Consider the following 17707-nt stretch of genomic DNA (forward strand, 5'->3'; position numbering starts at 1 on the left):
TGTGTGTGTGTATGTGTGTGTGTGCTAACAAGTTGTATTGTGTGAGATGCGTAACGACGTGTAGGGCAGCCCCGTGGCCAGAGACGGCGCCGACTCGCGGCTGGCGAGCAGCACCGACAGCGGCGTCAGCGAGTACGCGAGCACGCCCACGCGGTTCGCCCACGGCCCCAGGCTAGTCCGTGCCCCTTTACCGGCACAAGGAAAAGCCAAAACGAATCAGCTGTTGCCGTGGACTCGCTGTGGATTTGTGGTTGGTGTGGCGTCGAGAATGTGATCAAGGTTTCGGGCTGCCACGGTTGCGCGGCTTTGGGCTGCTACGGCTGCATGGCTTTGGTTCCATGATGCTTAAAATTGGCAAAGAGGCGGGCATGTAAGAGGTTGGTTGATGGCATCAAGTTGCAGAGGCGGGCGTGCAAGAGGTTGATCCGTGGCATCAAGTTGCAGAGGCGAGCGTGCAAAGATCAGTCGACAAGTTGGCAAGGAGGCGGGTGTGCAAGAAGTTAGTCAGAGGGCAGGTTGCGTGGGCAGGTTGCGTGGGCACTAAGATGGCTGACGAAAGAAAGTGGCAGCACGAGAGCAGAGCAGTTGCGTGGCTGACGAAAGAAGGGTGTACTTGTGCTTGGTAGCACCGAGTGTTGCGATCGAGTTGAGCAAGTGCAAAGGGCGGAGAGCAGAAGAAAAGAGAGGGAAGGAATCCGAGGGGGGGTCATACGATTTCTGATCTGCCCCTGCCGCGTCCTGTCTTGGGAAGGAGGCACCAAGCTTTAGATGGATCGGGCGAGCAGCCGCTCTCAGGAAGGTCCCGTGTCACCCACTTGCACGCTCGCCTTGCACGCTCGCCTTGCACGCTCGCAGAGAAGCACTCTCAGCAGGCTCGACACGACGCTCGTCCAAGTGCCTCGTGCGTGTCAAGGAGACGGGCAGGCAAACTTGCCGTGCGCGCAAACCTTGTGCGCGTAAACCTTGACGTGCGCGCAAACCTTGTGCGCGCAAGTAGCGCCATCGTGCATTAACTTGGCGCTAGAAGAATTCTAGGTGTTAAAATTCTGGAAGCCATCCTCGCCTAATGTGGTTGCAAAGTCCAGCCCAATGAGGGCTCGAGAAGGGGGATCATGGCCATGCTCGCGAGCGTAGCAAAGATGCTTCCGGCGCATGTCCAGGCGCCGTAGGCCCATGACTGAAAGATAACCGCTCTGGAGCTGTCCAGTCATGGCGAGGCAGAGCCTTGCGGCGAGTGCCTTGGTCCCGGTGGCGCTCATGTCCCGCGCTACGGCCGATGTTGCGAGACATAGCCCATCTCGAAGTTGATCTGCGCAGGACCGCCCCAAAACTGTGTTGGCTCAGCTGAGCAGTGTAAGTAGTGTTTTGAATGTAATGTGAATTATCTCTTGTCCTGAAACCTAATTAATTACCAAACCCACCCCTTGTCCTCCGTGGCCATCGTGATTCGTGCAACCCATCTCAATCACTCCCAACCCCATTGCGCAGATATAGAGACCGCCCTAGATGTTCTGGGGCGCGTAGCTCTTGTCGGGGGTGACGGCGACGCCCCCGAAGAAGTACTGCTACGCCATCAAAAGCCAGCAGGAGATGACGGTTTTCATGGACCCGACAAACTATGTGGCTTCGTTAATTTGGTCTCGCACTGTCTGTCCCCTGGTCTCGCCCTCGGTTGCTTGCAGCGTCGCATGTGTTCCCTGATAGGTCGACAAACAAGTCTTCTCCTTTTCGTTCCTTTCCAGTCGAGGCAAAATATTCAGCACACATTTATCAGATTCATGCTCGTTGCCTGTGGTGTCCAAGACTCAGATCCGCCTCGCGAGTTTCGTGAAACAAGCGATAACTCGGAGACCGAGATTGGGTGGGTCAATGGCATCCGCAGACGCCTGAGAAGGCTCCGGACATTGCAGAGATACCAGGTGTCAGGCATGTGCACCAACTGACGGGGTGGGGCGACTGCTCGGCACCTTGTATTGCGCGTGTGTTGTTTTCACGCAGCCTCGAGGACGATGCGCTCGCTCTCAGCAGGCACACCAAGTCGCCGTCATTTATTTCACTAGGTAAATCAAACCATTCCTTCTTAGTTTCACGGCTTCCTCTCCAATCTATCTTAGGCAGCATCCTCATTCAAGCGCCGGCGCGGCGCGGCGCGTTCGCAATCATGTCAAAGGGCGAGTAGTTTGAAGTGGGAGGCTGAAGACATGTCATTGAGAAGGGGAAGGGGGGATGCATTTCAACCATCATGACAAAATTTCGAGCCGTCGGCAGGCGCCGCTCTTCAATCTGCCTTCCCGGCCCGCTGTCACAGCGTCTTTGACAGTAGCTTCTTGAGGCAGCCGCCCGCAATCGTCCCGTATGCCGCCGTGCGCAACGACACCAGCGATGTTTCTCTACGGCGCGAAAGTTATCAGAGCGGCAACGCTGGTAATATGGGTCATATTAAGCACAGCATCTGCAGTTACGTGCTTAAGTTACATAGCGGGGTAGTCGTTTGTCGGGCGTGCTAGGATACGGATTGCAGAACCTGCCAGGCCTTTTGCGTGCGTGGGGTTGCTCAGTTCCGGTGGCTAGCCGTGCGCAAAGTTGAATTGCGGGGCGCTTTTGCACCTCCAAGCGTTGCCCAAGACAGAGGGTGCAACACCAACAACACATTCTCGAAAAGATAAAAATATACTCGTCTCAGTCCTCTTCAACAAATCTTGGCCCGGGGCTAACTAGTCTTTCTTGTAGCCCGAAATTGGGGCTATTAACTCTCCCCATCAAACGTCACCCCTCCTCCGCTTGTTACGCCGCAAGGGGCCCAAATATGGGGGGCCTTCAAGCAGTCAACAATTAACAAATAGGTCAACAATATCCCTCAGATCTTTAAAGACTATATAGAGCTAGAAGGCGCAATTACAGGGCATTAAAATACAATTGGTTTTACCTATTTTGGCCTACATTTAGCTGTGTTCTAGATGCTCAAGTGGTAGGGTTATATTTTGGTATGCCTTTTTTTTACCGGGCGCGTAGACAGCTACAATCCCGGCGTCAAGTGGGGCATTTGTCGAACACACTTACCAACGCCCTAGTCTTGAGCATAGAATCCACAACAACCCTGAAAACGCGGAGCAGCAACCCTTCTAGCACATGCCAAGAGTGGGATGGATGGGTCGCTAAGAACTGTTGGTTTTCACTCGCACTTGCCGCGCCCTTGTTACTGCTCTTTGTACCTTGGTTAGCGTACTTGTCTGACTTTGAAATTTTGATTTATGATACCTCTTGGATAGCTGGCCCCAAAGTAGGCCCTAAATCGGTTCAATGTAACAGTCTTATTGTGTGTAAAGTCTTGGGGTAAGTCCTGGGGGCCTCCCAGCTGGGCACCCCATTTTACCTAGAAAAAGAGGGGTTTTCCTAGGCTAGGCCCAGAAGGTTGCCCTGCATGCGCCTCCAGGTCAGACTGCCGGCGATTTCCGGGCTTAGTCAGGACCTCGAAAATCCAACAAACCTCATCAAAGTACGTTTTCAACTCTTCAAGATACCTCGGATTGGCGGGACAGCGAATCAAATGGGGACACGTCCCTCGTGGAGTGAGGGGTTGGCGCTCACACGGAGACTGCCCCGACTCCGCGATCGCAACACAGGAGTGCAGTAGTCAGGCCCAACTTAGTTAAGAGGGAGGCGTTCTTGCATCAGCTGAAGCTCTCTTTTCAAGGACCCGAACCATGCTAGCAATCGTTGTCCTCTTTAAACTAATTGGATGTGAAGCACGGCAAGCATTTTGTAAAGGTGTGTGGTTTTCACAAGAATCTAGACCCAGCTGTGAACAGGACACAGGTTTTAGCCACACAGATGATCATGATGATGGAACTATGGTATTCTGCATCTCAGCCGTGCGAATCATGGCCCAGAAACGAATAGCTATCATGCACAAACAACGCATTGCAACCACTTTATCGACTCACAAATAGTAAGGGGGGTCAGAGCGCGGCAGTTTTGACATACAGACGCAAAGTCGAAATAAACAGGGAAAGAAAACCATGGACTTCCCATTCCTGAGGAATACATTCTGCTACATACCCAGGTATTTAAGGACTCATAATTACCCTCCACTTCCTGAAATCTCGTATCCCTCATCGGTTCTACGCCATCGACCATCGGTGAACACTGGATAAACAGAATACTACAACTGCCCTTGATCATTTTCCCACGTCCAACTCTCTCTCTCTAAAAATGTCAGACACCACCCCAGACCTATCCGCAGGCCCATCCGCCTTCCCCCTCCAGAAGCCCTCCACCCCAGAAAAGGTGGCACAGTACAAAACCTGGCAAGAAGCGAAGCTAAACGGCGTGGAAGTCATGCTCGGCGGCGAGAAGAAACTCCGCCTAGACTCGGCGTCGTCAAGTGACTCGGAATCCAACGTCTACGACTACGCGTGGCCCACTAGCCCAGAAGACGACAAGTTCGTGCGTGCGCTCCTCCAGACCGGCGACGACGCGGACTTTGAGTCACCCTCGACATGGGTCGTCGCGCCGCAGTACAAGTGCCTAGGGTGCGGCAAGCTGTCCGGGTTCGCCGACTCGGTGTACACGGCGCTCGTCGACCAGGTCCACACTGCCGAGTTCATGATCGCTGCCGTCAAGAAGGGCGAGCCGAATAAGGCGCCTTCTCGCTACGTCAAGTAAGTTTAATTTTTCTTTTTATTCACTCGAGGAGAGGTTATGCTTCCACCTATCCATCCATTCACAGCAAGCAGGCTCCTAAACTTGAACTTCTCGCTGATGCTGTGCTTCCTTGTGTAAAACCAGGTGCGCAGGCTGCGGTTGCCCATCGCCGTACCCAATGGGCTGGGCGAGCGGTTTCGGCTGGACGCACAACGCCGAAAAGCAGGATGCGGCCTGAGAATCCGTTGATAATTTAAGATTCTCTCCTTGGGGGTGCTGATGCTATGGTTATGTTTCTTGCTGTTTTGCCACGGCGGTCTCTAAGCACTGTACCCAGCTTGGTATTAACCAACATCATTTGCTTTTAGAAATATACCCTCTCTTTAAATAGCCTCATAAATACTTACCTTGGCAATTCGTAATAAATGCAGGGGGAGGGATAAAAAAACCATAAACAAAGACCCTCCCTCATAATAGTTAGTAGTAGACTTTGTTTGGATAACAAGGCAGGCAAAAAGCTCACTGACTAACCCTTGGTTTTGGGGGGTGGGGGTAGTCAGCTACGAAAACCCCTTGTGGGATTTTACACCGAACAGAAACAAAGACACCCTTGGGACACATTCAGAGACTTAGATTGTGTTGGCAATTTTTTAGAAACCTCAAATGCAAAGAACCTCCCCAAGCTTGAGTCGAACCGACGACCTTCTGCGGGCGGAGGCGGCTTTACTCGGGGGAGGGGGAAGAATAAGGCTCGTCGCATCGCATTGCAGAAGACCGCTCGGCCAACCTGTCTTTGTTTCTGTTGAAATACGTGCATCAAAACATTAATCATATACCCCCCCACCATGCTTCGCGGTTGTGCTATCCAGTTCTGGGGGGAGCTTAGAGTGAATATCCTAACCTTAGAGGGCTCAAGTGCACGCGTTACGAACTCCAAACGGCAGTGGAGATCTAACTATAGCGGTTGGCCTTTTTTCAGCCCCCCAATACTAGGCTTCATCCTTAGGATCGAAACCATTCCCTACGAGAAGCTTCCGAGGGTTTCATAATTGACTATGAACGTGATCGTTGAAAAAATTCTTGTTTGATTGTAAGCCTTACGTCGAACTTGGAAGGTGATACGGGAAATTTATCTCTCTATGCCCTCTTACTGACCGATTCGCCCAGCACATAATCATGTGAATATACGGGATGCGTCATTCGCCTGCAAGTCTAGATGGAGTGCATGATAGGGTGGTATTGCCGGATATTATTATGGTAGATTTCGCTTTCGAGATCGCATCCACGCAGATAAAACCTTGTCAACAGCTGGAGGACGTTTAGTGGTCAAGTTCTTTGCCGCGCTGTCACCCGGAATAAAAACATATCATCAAAAAATCGTGAGGTGAGAGTATCCGGTGGCCTATGTGGCCGGTCATTGATTGTTCGTGTAGATGGTTTCTACGATAAAGTAGGCAGATCCGCCGCAATTATATAGGTTCTCGCATATAGAGTCAAAGAGCTTCACCTTCACGGCATAACGGTTCCCAGAGGTGTCAGAGCAGAGTACAAGTTTGGATTTATTCCAGGCCTCGCTTATTTCAGGCTACCTCTAAATCCGTGAAATAATGTCTCGAACCATCTTATCTCTCTCTCATCTCCAGATTGTGCTTATCTTCCGAGTCCAGAATGCTTTCATACTCTGCTTCCTCAAAATCCTGCCTCTCATGTCATCGTGGCCATGACAAATGTCGCTTTTGATTTCCTATATATATTCTGTCGATCGGCGAATCGCTGTGACTATAATGAGTCAGTAATATCTCTCCAAGAAGATCGGATATAGAGCGAAGGTTCTTACATGGTCATGACTGTTTACCACTATTGGGAGCTCCGAAGGTCGTTTACGGAGGGGGAGGAGCTGGATAGAAGTAGACCTTTAGGTCACTGGTGAACCAGTCACCCCAAACACCCTTACGAATGCAGCTGGTGTAGACGGAGCCCCAGAGATCACCCGCCAGGGTGTGACGGTCGACTACGATGCCAGAGCCCTTAAGGTTGCACAGGCTCGCCATGCAACAGCCCACGGTGCCTTGAACGCGGTTGTCGGTGCCAGGATTGAGGAACGTCGGCCCATTCACTAGCGAGCAAGTGATTCAGTCAGTACGAGTACGAGGTCGAGGTTTGATTCTCCCACCTCGGGGGTCAAGGTGGCGTGCGTACAGTAGATCCAGCTAATGACGTTCGAGTACTCGGTCTCGACGGGCGCCACCGTGTAGGGAACACAGTTGATGTCTGCCGCCGTGTCTCGCTGAGCAACAGCAGCCTCGAACGTAATGGGACCGCAGAGGGCGCCCGCGACCAGGGCAGCCAGGAGGAAGATGACCGTGCGAAGCATGGTTATTGGTCTGCTACAAGACGATAGTGTTGTTGATGAGTTGGATGTGCTGCTTAGGTTGCGATACTACCGAAGGCTTGTGGAAGAGAAGTTGGACGGGGGACAAGTTTGAGGAACAAGAGCTCAAATACTTTTGGGATCATGGCAGGAACGGCAGGAGCTAGAAGCAGACGGAAAGTGCGTAGGCGGGTTCTGCTTAGCCCCGCCCGTCTTCGTAAATGAATACAGGAAACTATTCATTTGATAAAGCATAGAACTGGTTCTGGCCACCTTCGTCACAATGCGGTTGTTCTGCGAGGTCTGGGCTGAGCACATCACATGGCTTCCTCCGCCGCGATACGTAGGCAAAAGCAAAATCAAAAAGCACTTTGAAGGGAATTTCCGGCACCAAAATGAGAAAGCGCATAGTTAATGGTTTATTTTGCCGTGAGTGGATTTGTTAATGCTTTCAGTAAGCCCCTTATTATCGTTAGCTTAGCTATACATTCAGAGGCAGAATCACGTAAATAATATCTCCCTAAACCTTAAAATATAAAAAGGAAAAACAGAAAAAAAAAAAAGAGTAATCAGTAAATAGGGGGGGGAGGGGGGGGGAAGGGGGGTACTTACCTGGCTTATTAGTCGAGACTCGGACCCTTGATGTCGCGTGCAAATGGTTGTGAAGTAGCGTACTATATCTGTGCTCACTACCGCTCGGCCAAAGTGAACGAATACCGACTACGTTGCAGAATAGCGGCGAGAAAGTGGCTGGTATACCCTTAAGGGACGGGAACTTGGGATGATGTATAAGCAGCGGTTTCTGAATGGATTTAAGACTAGATAGAAGTGTAGGGGGTAGGGCGAGAAAACGCTGTTTGTTCGACTCGAGGTGAAAAAAACTTTAACAGTCCAAGATAACGTACCTAGACAATATCACCAATCATGAGCTCTCATTTACTCAATGGGCTGTGATTATATCTAGAGTCCTACCCTATCATCATTACCTTTCAAACTAGTGAGTTTATATCTTCGGATCATTACGAGTAATTAGTCCTGCAAAATCAATGCTTCAGAACCAACACTCTGTGATACTTACTTATGTACCGTCAAAGAATTCAATATAATAGAGGATTTTTGGAAGTCGCAGGCCAGACCCCGCCGAGGCCACGCTAGAGATCATGTTCGGATGATATTCGCCTTGCGGCCAGAAGCGGCACAGTTGTTGGTCGGCACTCCGCCGATACCCACGACTCTCTTCACTTCACCGGTTCACGCAGCGGTCTCTGGATTCAGAATTTCCGGAGCGCAAGGCAAGCGGCTCACCTTGCACCTCGTAGACATGCCCTGAAATTTATTTCAAATTGGCACGCGGGCACATTCTACTGATCTTGGCTATGGCATCACTTGCCGAACTTGGCTTTAGGAGGTGTCAGTGTTCCCTGGCCAGCCAAATGCACCTGCCATGGATAGTATAGTCCTAACCGTTTGTGGTGTTATGCTAGGTCGCTCCATGGGTTTCTGTAGTGTTCAAGGACAGCATCCTCACCTTCGACATGGAAGCAACTTCGGGGTCTACCAACCTCCTCGGTGCCTGACTAGAGAACGAGTCGACCGTGGCAGCGAATCTACGACGAGTCGGCTGTGTGGTGCTGGGTAAGGCGGCGCTCACCGAGTGGCAGAACTTTTGATATACAAACCAGCCCCCCAGGTGATCCGCAAGGCGCAGCCAGGGCACTGTCGCCTTCTACCCGAACATGAAGGCGTCGGGGAGCAGTACTGGCTCTGTAGTCGCACCCAGCTTGGGGCTAGCTTTCGCCGGAGTAGGAGCTGAGGTACATATTTACCTATTATTTTAGTCGACTGCCCCTGACATGTCAAACACTGATGACTGTGGCCCCCGCGGACAGATGGCTGCATCTGCAACCCCGCCGACAGGGCTAGTATCGTCGGACTTAAGGCAATAGCTGGGCTCATCTTTCGAGATAGCACTATACCAAATTCAAAACGACTTGACGCTCTAGGTATTTTGGCTCGGAACGTAAGGATACTACCACCTTTCTGAGTGTTATAGCCGGCAAAAGCGGAGTGCTGAAGAAGACTAAGTATTACAAACCACTCGACTGTTAGGGTCGTCTGTCTGTAAGGGAGCACGGGCTCCACAGGATGCTGGGGTTGGTAATTATGAAGATAGAACAAAGGGCAAGCTCCTATCGCACGGGTAATACAGTCAAATTGGAATGCCACTCAAAGTGTATGAGTGCAGTGAATGTGTATTGCTTGCTTGCAGAACCAAGCAAGAACTATCTAAGACCGTGGGTACGGTCATCGTATATATCTATCTGTAGAACCAATAAAAATGGTCGCAGGGTCCCGGCCCCCGTGCCCGGGACGCGGGACCTGAAAGAAAGGTCCCGTGTCCCGCGAACGGGAAACGGGACACCTCTTATTGGCTGTCAACCAGGCCCGGTCCCATGTCCCGCGCCAGAGGCGTGGGACACTCCTGATTGGCCGAGATTGACTCAGCAGGACCCACCGAGGTGCATCCCTTCAGGGATCCGTAACAACTACTTATCGAGTCTAAACCTATTTTAGTTACTTCTTCAATTGTTTCTTAGGTAGTGTCACGGATAATAGGAAATGAAGGACTATGCCAATAAAATACCGTATTGATTAAGTGTAAAACTAAGCTAAAGAAGAAAAAGGGAAAGGAAAAAAGGAAAGAATCGCAAAGGCTGCGATTGAGGGTTTGTGGGCGCAGGGCTCAGTGGACGTGGCGCAGAGAACTAAGCTTATTCAGGCTTAGTCTAGAATTGATGTCACACAGCTAGCGATAAGGGACCCGATAAGGAACCCGCAATGCGCCATGCCGTGACAGGTAGTCACCTGAGCAAAAGCGGCGAGGGGTCTTATAGTCTATAAGGGTTGAGGAGGGTAAGATTCGGGAGGCGTAACATCCCAGTGTGATTCGCAGGCTAAACTCGGCCTGAATTGGCAACAACCATGGCTGTGGCCAGGGCCAAATCAGCCGCCAGTGCGGAGAGATGGTACTGTACCTGCATACGGATCCAGAACGCGGGTGCTTGGCGTCATATTGTTGAAAAGTATAAAACGCCGACCATGTGCCGTCAGCGGGTCTCTCGACTTGCCAGTAGGACGAGGCCAAACGAGTATAGCCGAACCGGTGACTTTGGAATCATGAGACCCCGTCTCGCAGCCCTTTTGGCCGCGGTGGGCCTGGTGAGGCACTGCTTAGGCCTCTTCGAGGAGAAATTCGTCTCGTTTGAAGACACGGCGCCGACGAGCGCCCACCTGAGCATCACCCACCCAATCCCTCAACATCTCGGACCTCGTCGGAAAATGGGAATTCTTCAAAACCACGCTCATCAACCACCCTCTCCCCGGAGTCCGCCGCGCGCTGGTCATTGCCGGAAGCGACAAGCGCGGCGCCATCCTCGGGATCCACACCCTGGCCGAACAGTCCGGCCAGTCCCCCTTCCACTGGCTCGCCGACGTGCCCGCGACATAGCACGCCCACATCTTTGCGCGGCCCGTGACCACGCTCCACGGCGAGCCGTCGGTTAAGTACCGCGGGCTCTTCATCAACGACGAGGAACCCGCGCCCAACAACTGGTAGACCGGTACGCCCAGTCCCATCTCTACAACACCACCAACAATACCATTCCGCGGGTCCGCGTCCCCCTCAACGCCGAGTTCTACGCCCACATCTTCAACCTCCTCCTCCGGCTCAAAGCCAACTACCTCTGGCCGGCGATGTGGAAATCCTCCACCCCTCCGCCAGGGAACATCTTCTTCACCGACGACGCCCGCTCCCAACCCCTCGCCGAAGCGTACGGCATGGTCATCGGCACCGCCCACCACGAGCCCATGCACTGCGCCACCAACGAATGGAACGACTCGGCCACCGGACCTTGGGACTGGTCGCGGAACCGTGCCAACATCACGCGGTTCATGGCCGAGGGCGTCGCCCGCGCGGGACGGAACGAGTCGGTCATCGCCATCGGCATGCGCGGGCTGGGCGACGAGCGGCTGGTGGCGAATACCAGTTTGGCGGCGGAGCTGCTGCGGGGTGTGTTTGCCGTCTAGCAGGAGATCATCCGGCGGGAGTACGGGGCCGAGGACGCCGTGCCGCAGGTCTGGGTGCTGTACAAGGAGGTCGCGGGTTATTACGATGCCGGGCTGGAGGCGCCCGGAGGGGACGTGACGGTGCTGTTCCTGGATGACAACGCTGGGAATGTGTATCGGTTGCCGACGGGCGGGGATAGGGACGAGGAGAGGAGAAAGGGGGACACGGGGGTGTATTTCCATTTTGAGTACGTCGGGCTGCCGAGGAGTTATAAGTGGGGGAATTCGAACAGTTTGGCAAAAGTGTTGAAGGAGTTGAGGCATGCGTATCTGCGAGGGGCGAGGCGGATGTGGATTTTCAATATCGGCGATGTCAAGCCGATGGAGGTGCCGTTGGGGTTTGGGCTGGCGTTGGCGTGGGATGCCGCTGTTGTGGCGGAGCATGAGGAGGAGGAGGACATAGATGGAAAGGGGGGGAAGAGGGGATGCGATGGGGTTTGTGCCGCGGTTCCTGAGACGGTTGGCAGAACGCGAGTTTGGCGAGGGATATGCGGCCGACGTGGCGGACATTCTGCTTGAGCATACTCGTCTCGTGGGCATGCGCCGGTACGAGCTCGTCACGCCCGCCACGTTCTCGCATCTCAACTACTACGAGGCGGAGCGCGTGCTGGTGCGGTGGCAGGCGCTCGCTGCGCGCGCGGCAGAGCTGTATGAGCGTGTCGAGGCCCGCGCGAGGCCCGCGTTCTTTCAGCTGGTGTATCACCCTGTCGTGTCGGGCGCACTGTACTTCAACGTCACGCTGGGCGTCGGCGCCAACTACCGCTTCGCGCTCGAACGGCGCAACTCGGCCAACGCGATCGCGCAGCAGGTGCTGGCCGACTTTGAGGCAGCGTACGATCTGGTCGAGCAGTGGGACGGCATGATGGACGGGAAGTGGGCGGGCATGATGGACCAGGCCGTGTACGACTTCTCGAGCTTTTCCCTCCTCAGCACGCGCAGCGAGTCAGGCGCAGTCGCGCTCGAGCCGTTTCTCGCGGCGCGCGCGTCAAAGGCCGACGCAGCTGCCGCCCTGGTGCGCTACAGGATCTGGCTGCCGCGTGCGACTGGCAGCGTCAACGCGACGGTCTATATCACGGCCGGGCTGGACACGGACCCGCGGTTCAAGATGGAGTTTTCGTTGACGTTGGATGAGAACCCGGCCAACTTCACGCGCGTGTTAGGCGATTATATCAAGAATCCGACGGTAGGGGACATCCCGCCCGAGTGGTTGGCCCATGTGACGGACGATGTCTGGACGAAGAGGGTTGCTCTTGGGCCTGTGGGGGAAGGGGTGCATGAGCTGGTGTGGAAGGTGAATTCAAATTTTGCTGTTCAATCTGTTTGAAAACATGATGTCTGCTATTCCTTCCCAAGCTGAACTTCGTTTGCCTGCGCCAAGTTTTGAAACCGAGCGGCGGCCTCCTCGTCAGCGGCCAGCATGGCCTGTATGCCGGGTCGACTGATGCACCGACGCCACCACGCGCTCACGGCCTCCCGATCAAGGATGACACTCCCATACCTGGACGCAAACAGCCGCTGGACGAGAGGTATATAGTAAATATCCACGAGCGTGAAGCTAGGGCCCGCCATGTATCCGCCCCTGCGTGGCAAGAAACCCTCGGCCACGTCGAAAAACCTGCCGACCGACCCCAGGGCATCCTAGACCACGCTCTCGTTGGCCGGCAGCCTCATAAAGCGTTTGGCAAACCTCTCAAACGAGATTCGGCCTGCAGGCTCGGCAAAGTAGTGCATCTCCTCTGACTGGGCTTGGTCAAACAGCGCCGCCGCTTCGCCCTGGCCCAAGCCATCTGCGGGCACAAGGGGGAGTACCTCTTGGCGAGATGGCGACAGATGGCGCGGCTCTCGTAGAGGGTGAATCCGTTGGGGAAGGTTATGACGGGAACTTTGCCCCATGGGTGTCGCTTCATGTTCTCAGGGGACAGAAGCCACGCATGGTGAGCACGCGTTGTCGCGTCCAGAGCTTTAGTAGTGACCGGAGCTTCCCCACCTTCTGTTCTGCCTTTTGCAGGTTGAGAAGCACGAGGTCGTAGTCTGTGAGACTGGCTTCGGCGAATGTCAAGCGGACGTGGTCGGTGTTGGTCGAACTGCGTGCGCCATAAAGAGTAAACTGAGGCATCTTGAAGCTGTGAAACAGGCTTGACCCAAGTCCAGGTCTGTGCTTGATGAGTCTGTACATGGAAGAAAATTCCATGTCTTGGGACTGTGTTAGGCTGGTTGCGAAGGAGCTAGGGGCTGCCATAGCTGTCGGGGGCCGGAAACGAGGAAGGATGCAGGTCCTAGGCTGTCCCAGCGCTTTTGATTGGTGAGTTCGCTGTTGACACCCAGTCCGGCTAGCAGCTGAAGACCAACTCTTTTCCACCAACATCCCGCCTCATCCGTGGCGCGCCTATAGTGAGTCAAGGTGCATTATTGGATTCATCGGACCGGATTTCTTCCTCGTTTCGGAACCCCGTCTAGTCCTGAGCGGTATTACTCGAAGACCCAAGGTTGCCATCCTGAAATCGCTCGATCATGGCGGAAAGCTAAGCTGCCGCGCAGAAGCGGAGCATGCAGAGAAGAGCAAAGGTGAAGACGGGATGCGCCACCTACAGGTTGGTCGGTCCCGAGTCGCACCCCGTTGGTTAACGCATCAGATGGAAGGTGTGCGCTGCCGTAATACCGCCTGCTCACATATCATACTACGTCCGGGACAGAGTAAGAAAGGCCAAATGCGACGAGGCCAAGCCATCTTGCCGAAAATGCATCGATACCGGCAGGATTTGCGACGGCTACGAGTCCCCCTTTCGATTTTTCACCAGTCAGCCAATCAGCAGCGGTCGACCACCTCTCGAGGGCGGTATCAATCCCAAGTCTGGCGCTGGTGGCTCAGTCTCACAAATTTGCGCCCCCAAAGTGATCACCCCGCAGGACATTGACCTCCTCAGCTGGTACTTCTCGACCAAGACCATGTTTGACGGAGTAAAACTCGGCTGTACCGAAGAAGCGAGCCAAGTTCTGTGCGCCAGCATGACTGATCCGGCGATACGACACGCCATCTTGTCCCTCCGAGCTCTCCCCCAGTATCTCGAGACATCACAACACGGGGTCCTGGCGAAATCTCTCGCAGCTTCGGAGCTGCAGTCTAATTCGCACGATGAGTACAGTCTCCAGCAATACTGCATGGCTCTGGGGCGTCTTTCTTCGAACCTGTTGTCGCGCCCTTTGAACCTGTTGTCGCGCCCTCCGAGTCCCTGGTCCTCCAGCGACGGCCTAAAGTCGACACTCCTCTCCTGCCAAATCTTCATCAGCATCGAGCAAGGCCGGGCAATTTCCTCGCCATGACCCAGCACATGGTCCACGAACTCCGCATCATGCGTGAGCAGCGCCGTCTGGCAGAGCGTCAGCGCTCTTTTGGCCTCGCCCCCACGGACCCGCCTTGCTTGCTAGATGTCTTCGTCATCAAGCTGTTCGCTACGCCATGCAAGTTTGCCGACCACACTCCCCGTCCAGCCAAGGCAGCAAGCTCAGCAGCCGAATTAGGCGTAAGGGAAAGTGCAAATGCTGCCGTCGAGTCCCGCAGCCGGCAGCTCTGCACGATCGCTCCAGACATGCGGACCGAGCTGACGAGGATTGCTGCCTCGACGATCGAGCTGCTCGACAAGTTGGCGTCGCATAGAGCCGGTTGGGTAGACGACATGAGTAGCCTGCAAAAGGAGAAAGAGGTTCTATTGCATCCATTGAGCTCGTGGCTCGCTGATTTGGAACTCGGAGCAATGCATCCTGAGCCGCTTTCCGTGTCGTTCTTGTACCTCTTTCACCAGGCACTGAAGATTATCCTCTTGGGCGGACTCGAAGGGTTATCGTCGGATTCTGAAGCCGAGATGGGAAGAGAATACGAGCAGTTGGTGGGCATTGCGCGGGGGATGTTGGTGAGGGGGTGAAGGGTTTTCAGAAAGGGTGTAGGAGACTGGAACCTTATGTCTGAAGCCATTTCGTTAAACTTGGGGCTACCACGGGGTTCCCTGAAGCCATCACAGTTAGAACTAGACCTTTCGGTTGCCACTAGGCTTTTCTGACGCTATATTCGGGCGCGAATTAAATCTAGTCAAGTTTTGGCGCGACCTTGGTAGCTCCTACTTGATCAAGGCATGCGCCCAAATTCGAACCAGGAATGTCGCGTATGTGCTGAGCCTGTGGCAGCGAACAACTGATGCACCAAAGGTTGACAAAATTTTACTTCCTGCCGGGGTTGTCGCCAGAATGAACCAGTGGTAACTCAAGTACTAGCCAGACACACGACGGATGCACTAAGGTACAGGTAGCGAAAGGCGAGGGCAAAAGGGGCTGATAAGCAGAAGGTAGGGTTGTGCGTTCGATGAACCCGAGGATGGCCAGTTGCATAACAAGAGTTTTTTGCTTCTGTATGCAGGTGGAGGTGGCCTATGCATCTACCGGGGTGGCCATCATAGCGAGGTTCGAAACTGACATCTGTGGGTCTGTTGGATTCACCACTCATCATCATTCGTGATTATTTTACAATTTACCCAGACCTACTCGATTTTTCGGACCGCCCTTCTTCCATCGCAGCCCGTCGCCTTCCACGTCTAAACCCCAGGTCGCATCCCAGTAAAGGTTGGGATCACTGACGCCCATCCCGTTCAATTGGAGGCCCTGTCGGATTGGCCCAAGGACGCGCACGTTCGCCTTTGCCGCGTCCCAAGTGGTTGCAATCGACGTAAAACATTAGGCGGTATTCAATTTATTTACCGCTGTGACCGGCAACCACCGCTCGAGCCCATAAATGCGGCCACCACTATGATAATCCCCAGCCGTTGCTAACCATGACTCGCTACAACTCGGGCGACGGTCGTCGCCGGCGCAAGCAGGATCGGGGCTGGCATTTCCCTCCTCTTCCATTCACGGCCCGTGGCCATGATGGCCGCCGCCACCATGTCATGACACGAGGCTGGAGCAGTCGAAACGGTACCCTCCCGTCCATCTACCAGGTCCCCGCAACTGCCATGGTTTTTACTCTTGTCTTTGGCCTTCTCCTCTTGGCTGCCCTGCCACGTGGTCCGGCCCAGCAGACGGCAACGGGCACCAGCATCAGCGGCGCCCAAACTGGCCCTCTCGCTTTTGACTCTGACGGCCTCTTCCGCATTTCCATCTTTGAGGACCTTCATTTCGGTGAGAGTATGTTTGTCTATAGGAAAAGTTGTCTTTCTTAGCATCCAGCCAATTAGTCTCTCACTTACATGCTCACATGCGCAACCCCCAGATGCATGGGAAGCCTGGGGACCCCGACAAGACGTATATTCCGTCAGGGTGATGGAACAGATCCTAGACGCAGAGCCACAAACCAGCCTCGTGGTTCTCAATGGCGACCTCATCACAGGAGAGAACACGTTCCTCGAGAATAGCACCGAGTACATGGACCAGATTGCCAAGCCCATGCTCGACCGCGGGCTGACATGGGCGTCAACCTACGGCAACCACGATAGCGACTACAACATATCCGCCTCGCTCCTTCTAGAGCGCGAGCAACGCTGGCTCAATTCGCGAACCTCGCAGATGGTGCATAGCGATACCGCCGGCGTGACCAATTACTACCTGCCCGTCTACCTCGAGCCATGCGACGACTCGGATTGCACGCCGGCACTGCTGTTATGGTTCTTCGACAGCCGTGGCGGTTTCCAGTTCCAGCAGAGAGATGGGGTTACGGGCGAGCGAGTCGGCCGCCCCGGCTGGGTGGACAGCACCGTCGTGGACTGGTTCAAGCAGACCAATCAAGACCTCGTCAGCAAGGCTGGGAGGCCAGTTCCGGCGCTTGCCTTTACGCACATTCCCACCAGTGCCTCACTAGCATTGCAGGCAAAAGGTCTGGACCCGCGCCTTCAGCCGGGGATCAACGACGATGTGCCCGTCGCCCAGCAGGGCGATTTACCGTATCCAGGTAAAGTCGGGTACGAGGAGTGCGAGCAAGATATCCCTTTTTTAGAGGCGCTCGCGGCCACGCCGGGCTTCATGGCCCTGTTCTCGGCCCACAATCACGGCAACACGTGGTGCTACAAATGGGACAACGACCTGCTCCCCGACTTTCCTGTCAAGGGAAACGGGATCAACCTGTGCTTTGGCCAGCACTCAGGGTACGGCGGCTACGGCAGGTGGATCCGCGGCGCCCGGCAGGTCGTCGTATCTCGGGAGAAGCTCGAGGATCTCGCCATTGACACGTACATTCGGCTTGAGTCGGGCGCTGCTGTGGGTTCAGTAACTCTCAACGCCACGTACGGCCAAGACGTGTACCCCGCGACGCCGAATGACCAGACGAGGCTGCCTCCGGACTGACATTGGTTCATCAAAGAGAGAACCAGGATTGGAAGTGATAGGTCTCCGGCTCTACAGATGCATATATGCTTCCGTGTGTAGTAGTTTGAGGATAGCGATCTCAGCTGTGAGGAAAGCGCAGAACTAGCTCATAATCGCCAATGCCATCAGCCTCTCCATCTCCGTGGACAAGTAAGCATCCACCCCATCTCTTCTAACTATCCTTGCATCGAGGTGAGGGGACAACCAAACTCACATGTATGC

At 54.3% G+C, this 17707-nt stretch overlaps 5 protein-coding genes across 5 annotated transcripts; 3 read left to right on the top strand and 2 right to left on the bottom strand.

The window, feature by feature from the left end:
* Positions 1 to 4212: 4212 nt before the first annotated feature.
* B0T26DRAFT_754001 (uncharacterized protein) lies at positions 4213 to 4882 on the top strand (the record flags this gene model as incomplete). Its single annotated transcript, XM_060445773.1, has 2 exons — positions 4213 to 4661; positions 4789 to 4882. The coding sequence occupies 2 exons, from the start codon at positions 4213 to 4215 to the stop codon at positions 4880 to 4882; spliced, it is 543 nt and encodes a 180-aa protein (XP_060295266.1).
* Positions 4883 to 6524: 1642 nt separating this feature from the next.
* On the bottom strand, positions 6525 to 7018 carry B0T26DRAFT_678220 (uncharacterized protein; the record flags this gene model as incomplete). Its single annotated transcript, XM_060440194.1, has 2 exons — positions 6525 to 6760; positions 6844 to 7018. The coding sequence occupies 2 exons, from the start codon at positions 7016 to 7018 to the stop codon at positions 6525 to 6527; spliced, it is 411 nt and encodes a 136-aa protein (XP_060295267.1).
* A 5858-nt stretch (positions 7019 to 12876) lies between these two features.
* Positions 12877 to 13611, bottom strand: B0T26DRAFT_381332 (uncharacterized protein). The gene has a single exon (XM_060434703.1). It carries the CDS (start codon positions 13503 to 13505, stop codon positions 13044 to 13046), a length of 462 nt encoding a protein of 153 aa, XP_060295268.1. The 5' UTR covers positions 13506 to 13611; the 3' UTR covers positions 12877 to 13043.
* Positions 13612 to 13687: 76 nt separating this feature from the next.
* On the top strand, positions 13688 to 15060 carry B0T26DRAFT_742433 (uncharacterized protein; the record flags this gene model as incomplete). Its single annotated transcript, XM_060444113.1, has 6 exons — positions 13688 to 13731; positions 13834 to 14000; positions 14034 to 14224; positions 14261 to 14331; positions 14368 to 14394; positions 14439 to 15060. 6 exons carry the CDS (start codon positions 13688 to 13690, stop codon positions 15058 to 15060), a joined length of 1122 nt encoding a protein of 373 aa, XP_060295269.1.
* A 1080-nt stretch (positions 15061 to 16140) lies between these two features.
* B0T26DRAFT_650892 (Metallo-dependent phosphatase-like protein) lies at positions 16141 to 17464 on the top strand (the record flags this gene model as incomplete). The annotated part of the gene is made up of 2 exons (XM_060438224.1): positions 16141 to 16312; positions 16398 to 17464. 2 exons carry the CDS (start codon positions 16141 to 16143, stop codon positions 17462 to 17464), a joined length of 1239 nt encoding a protein of 412 aa, XP_060295270.1.
* Between the last annotated feature and the right edge of the window lie 243 nt (positions 17465 to 17707).

Source organism: Lasiosphaeria miniovina, assembly GCF_030549165.1.
Source record: "Lasiosphaeria miniovina strain SMH2392-1A chromosome Unknown B0T26scaffold_5, whole genome shotgun sequence".
Taxonomy (NCBI): domain Eukaryota; kingdom Fungi; phylum Ascomycota; class Sordariomycetes; order Sordariales; family Lasiosphaeriaceae; genus Lasiosphaeria; species Lasiosphaeria miniovina.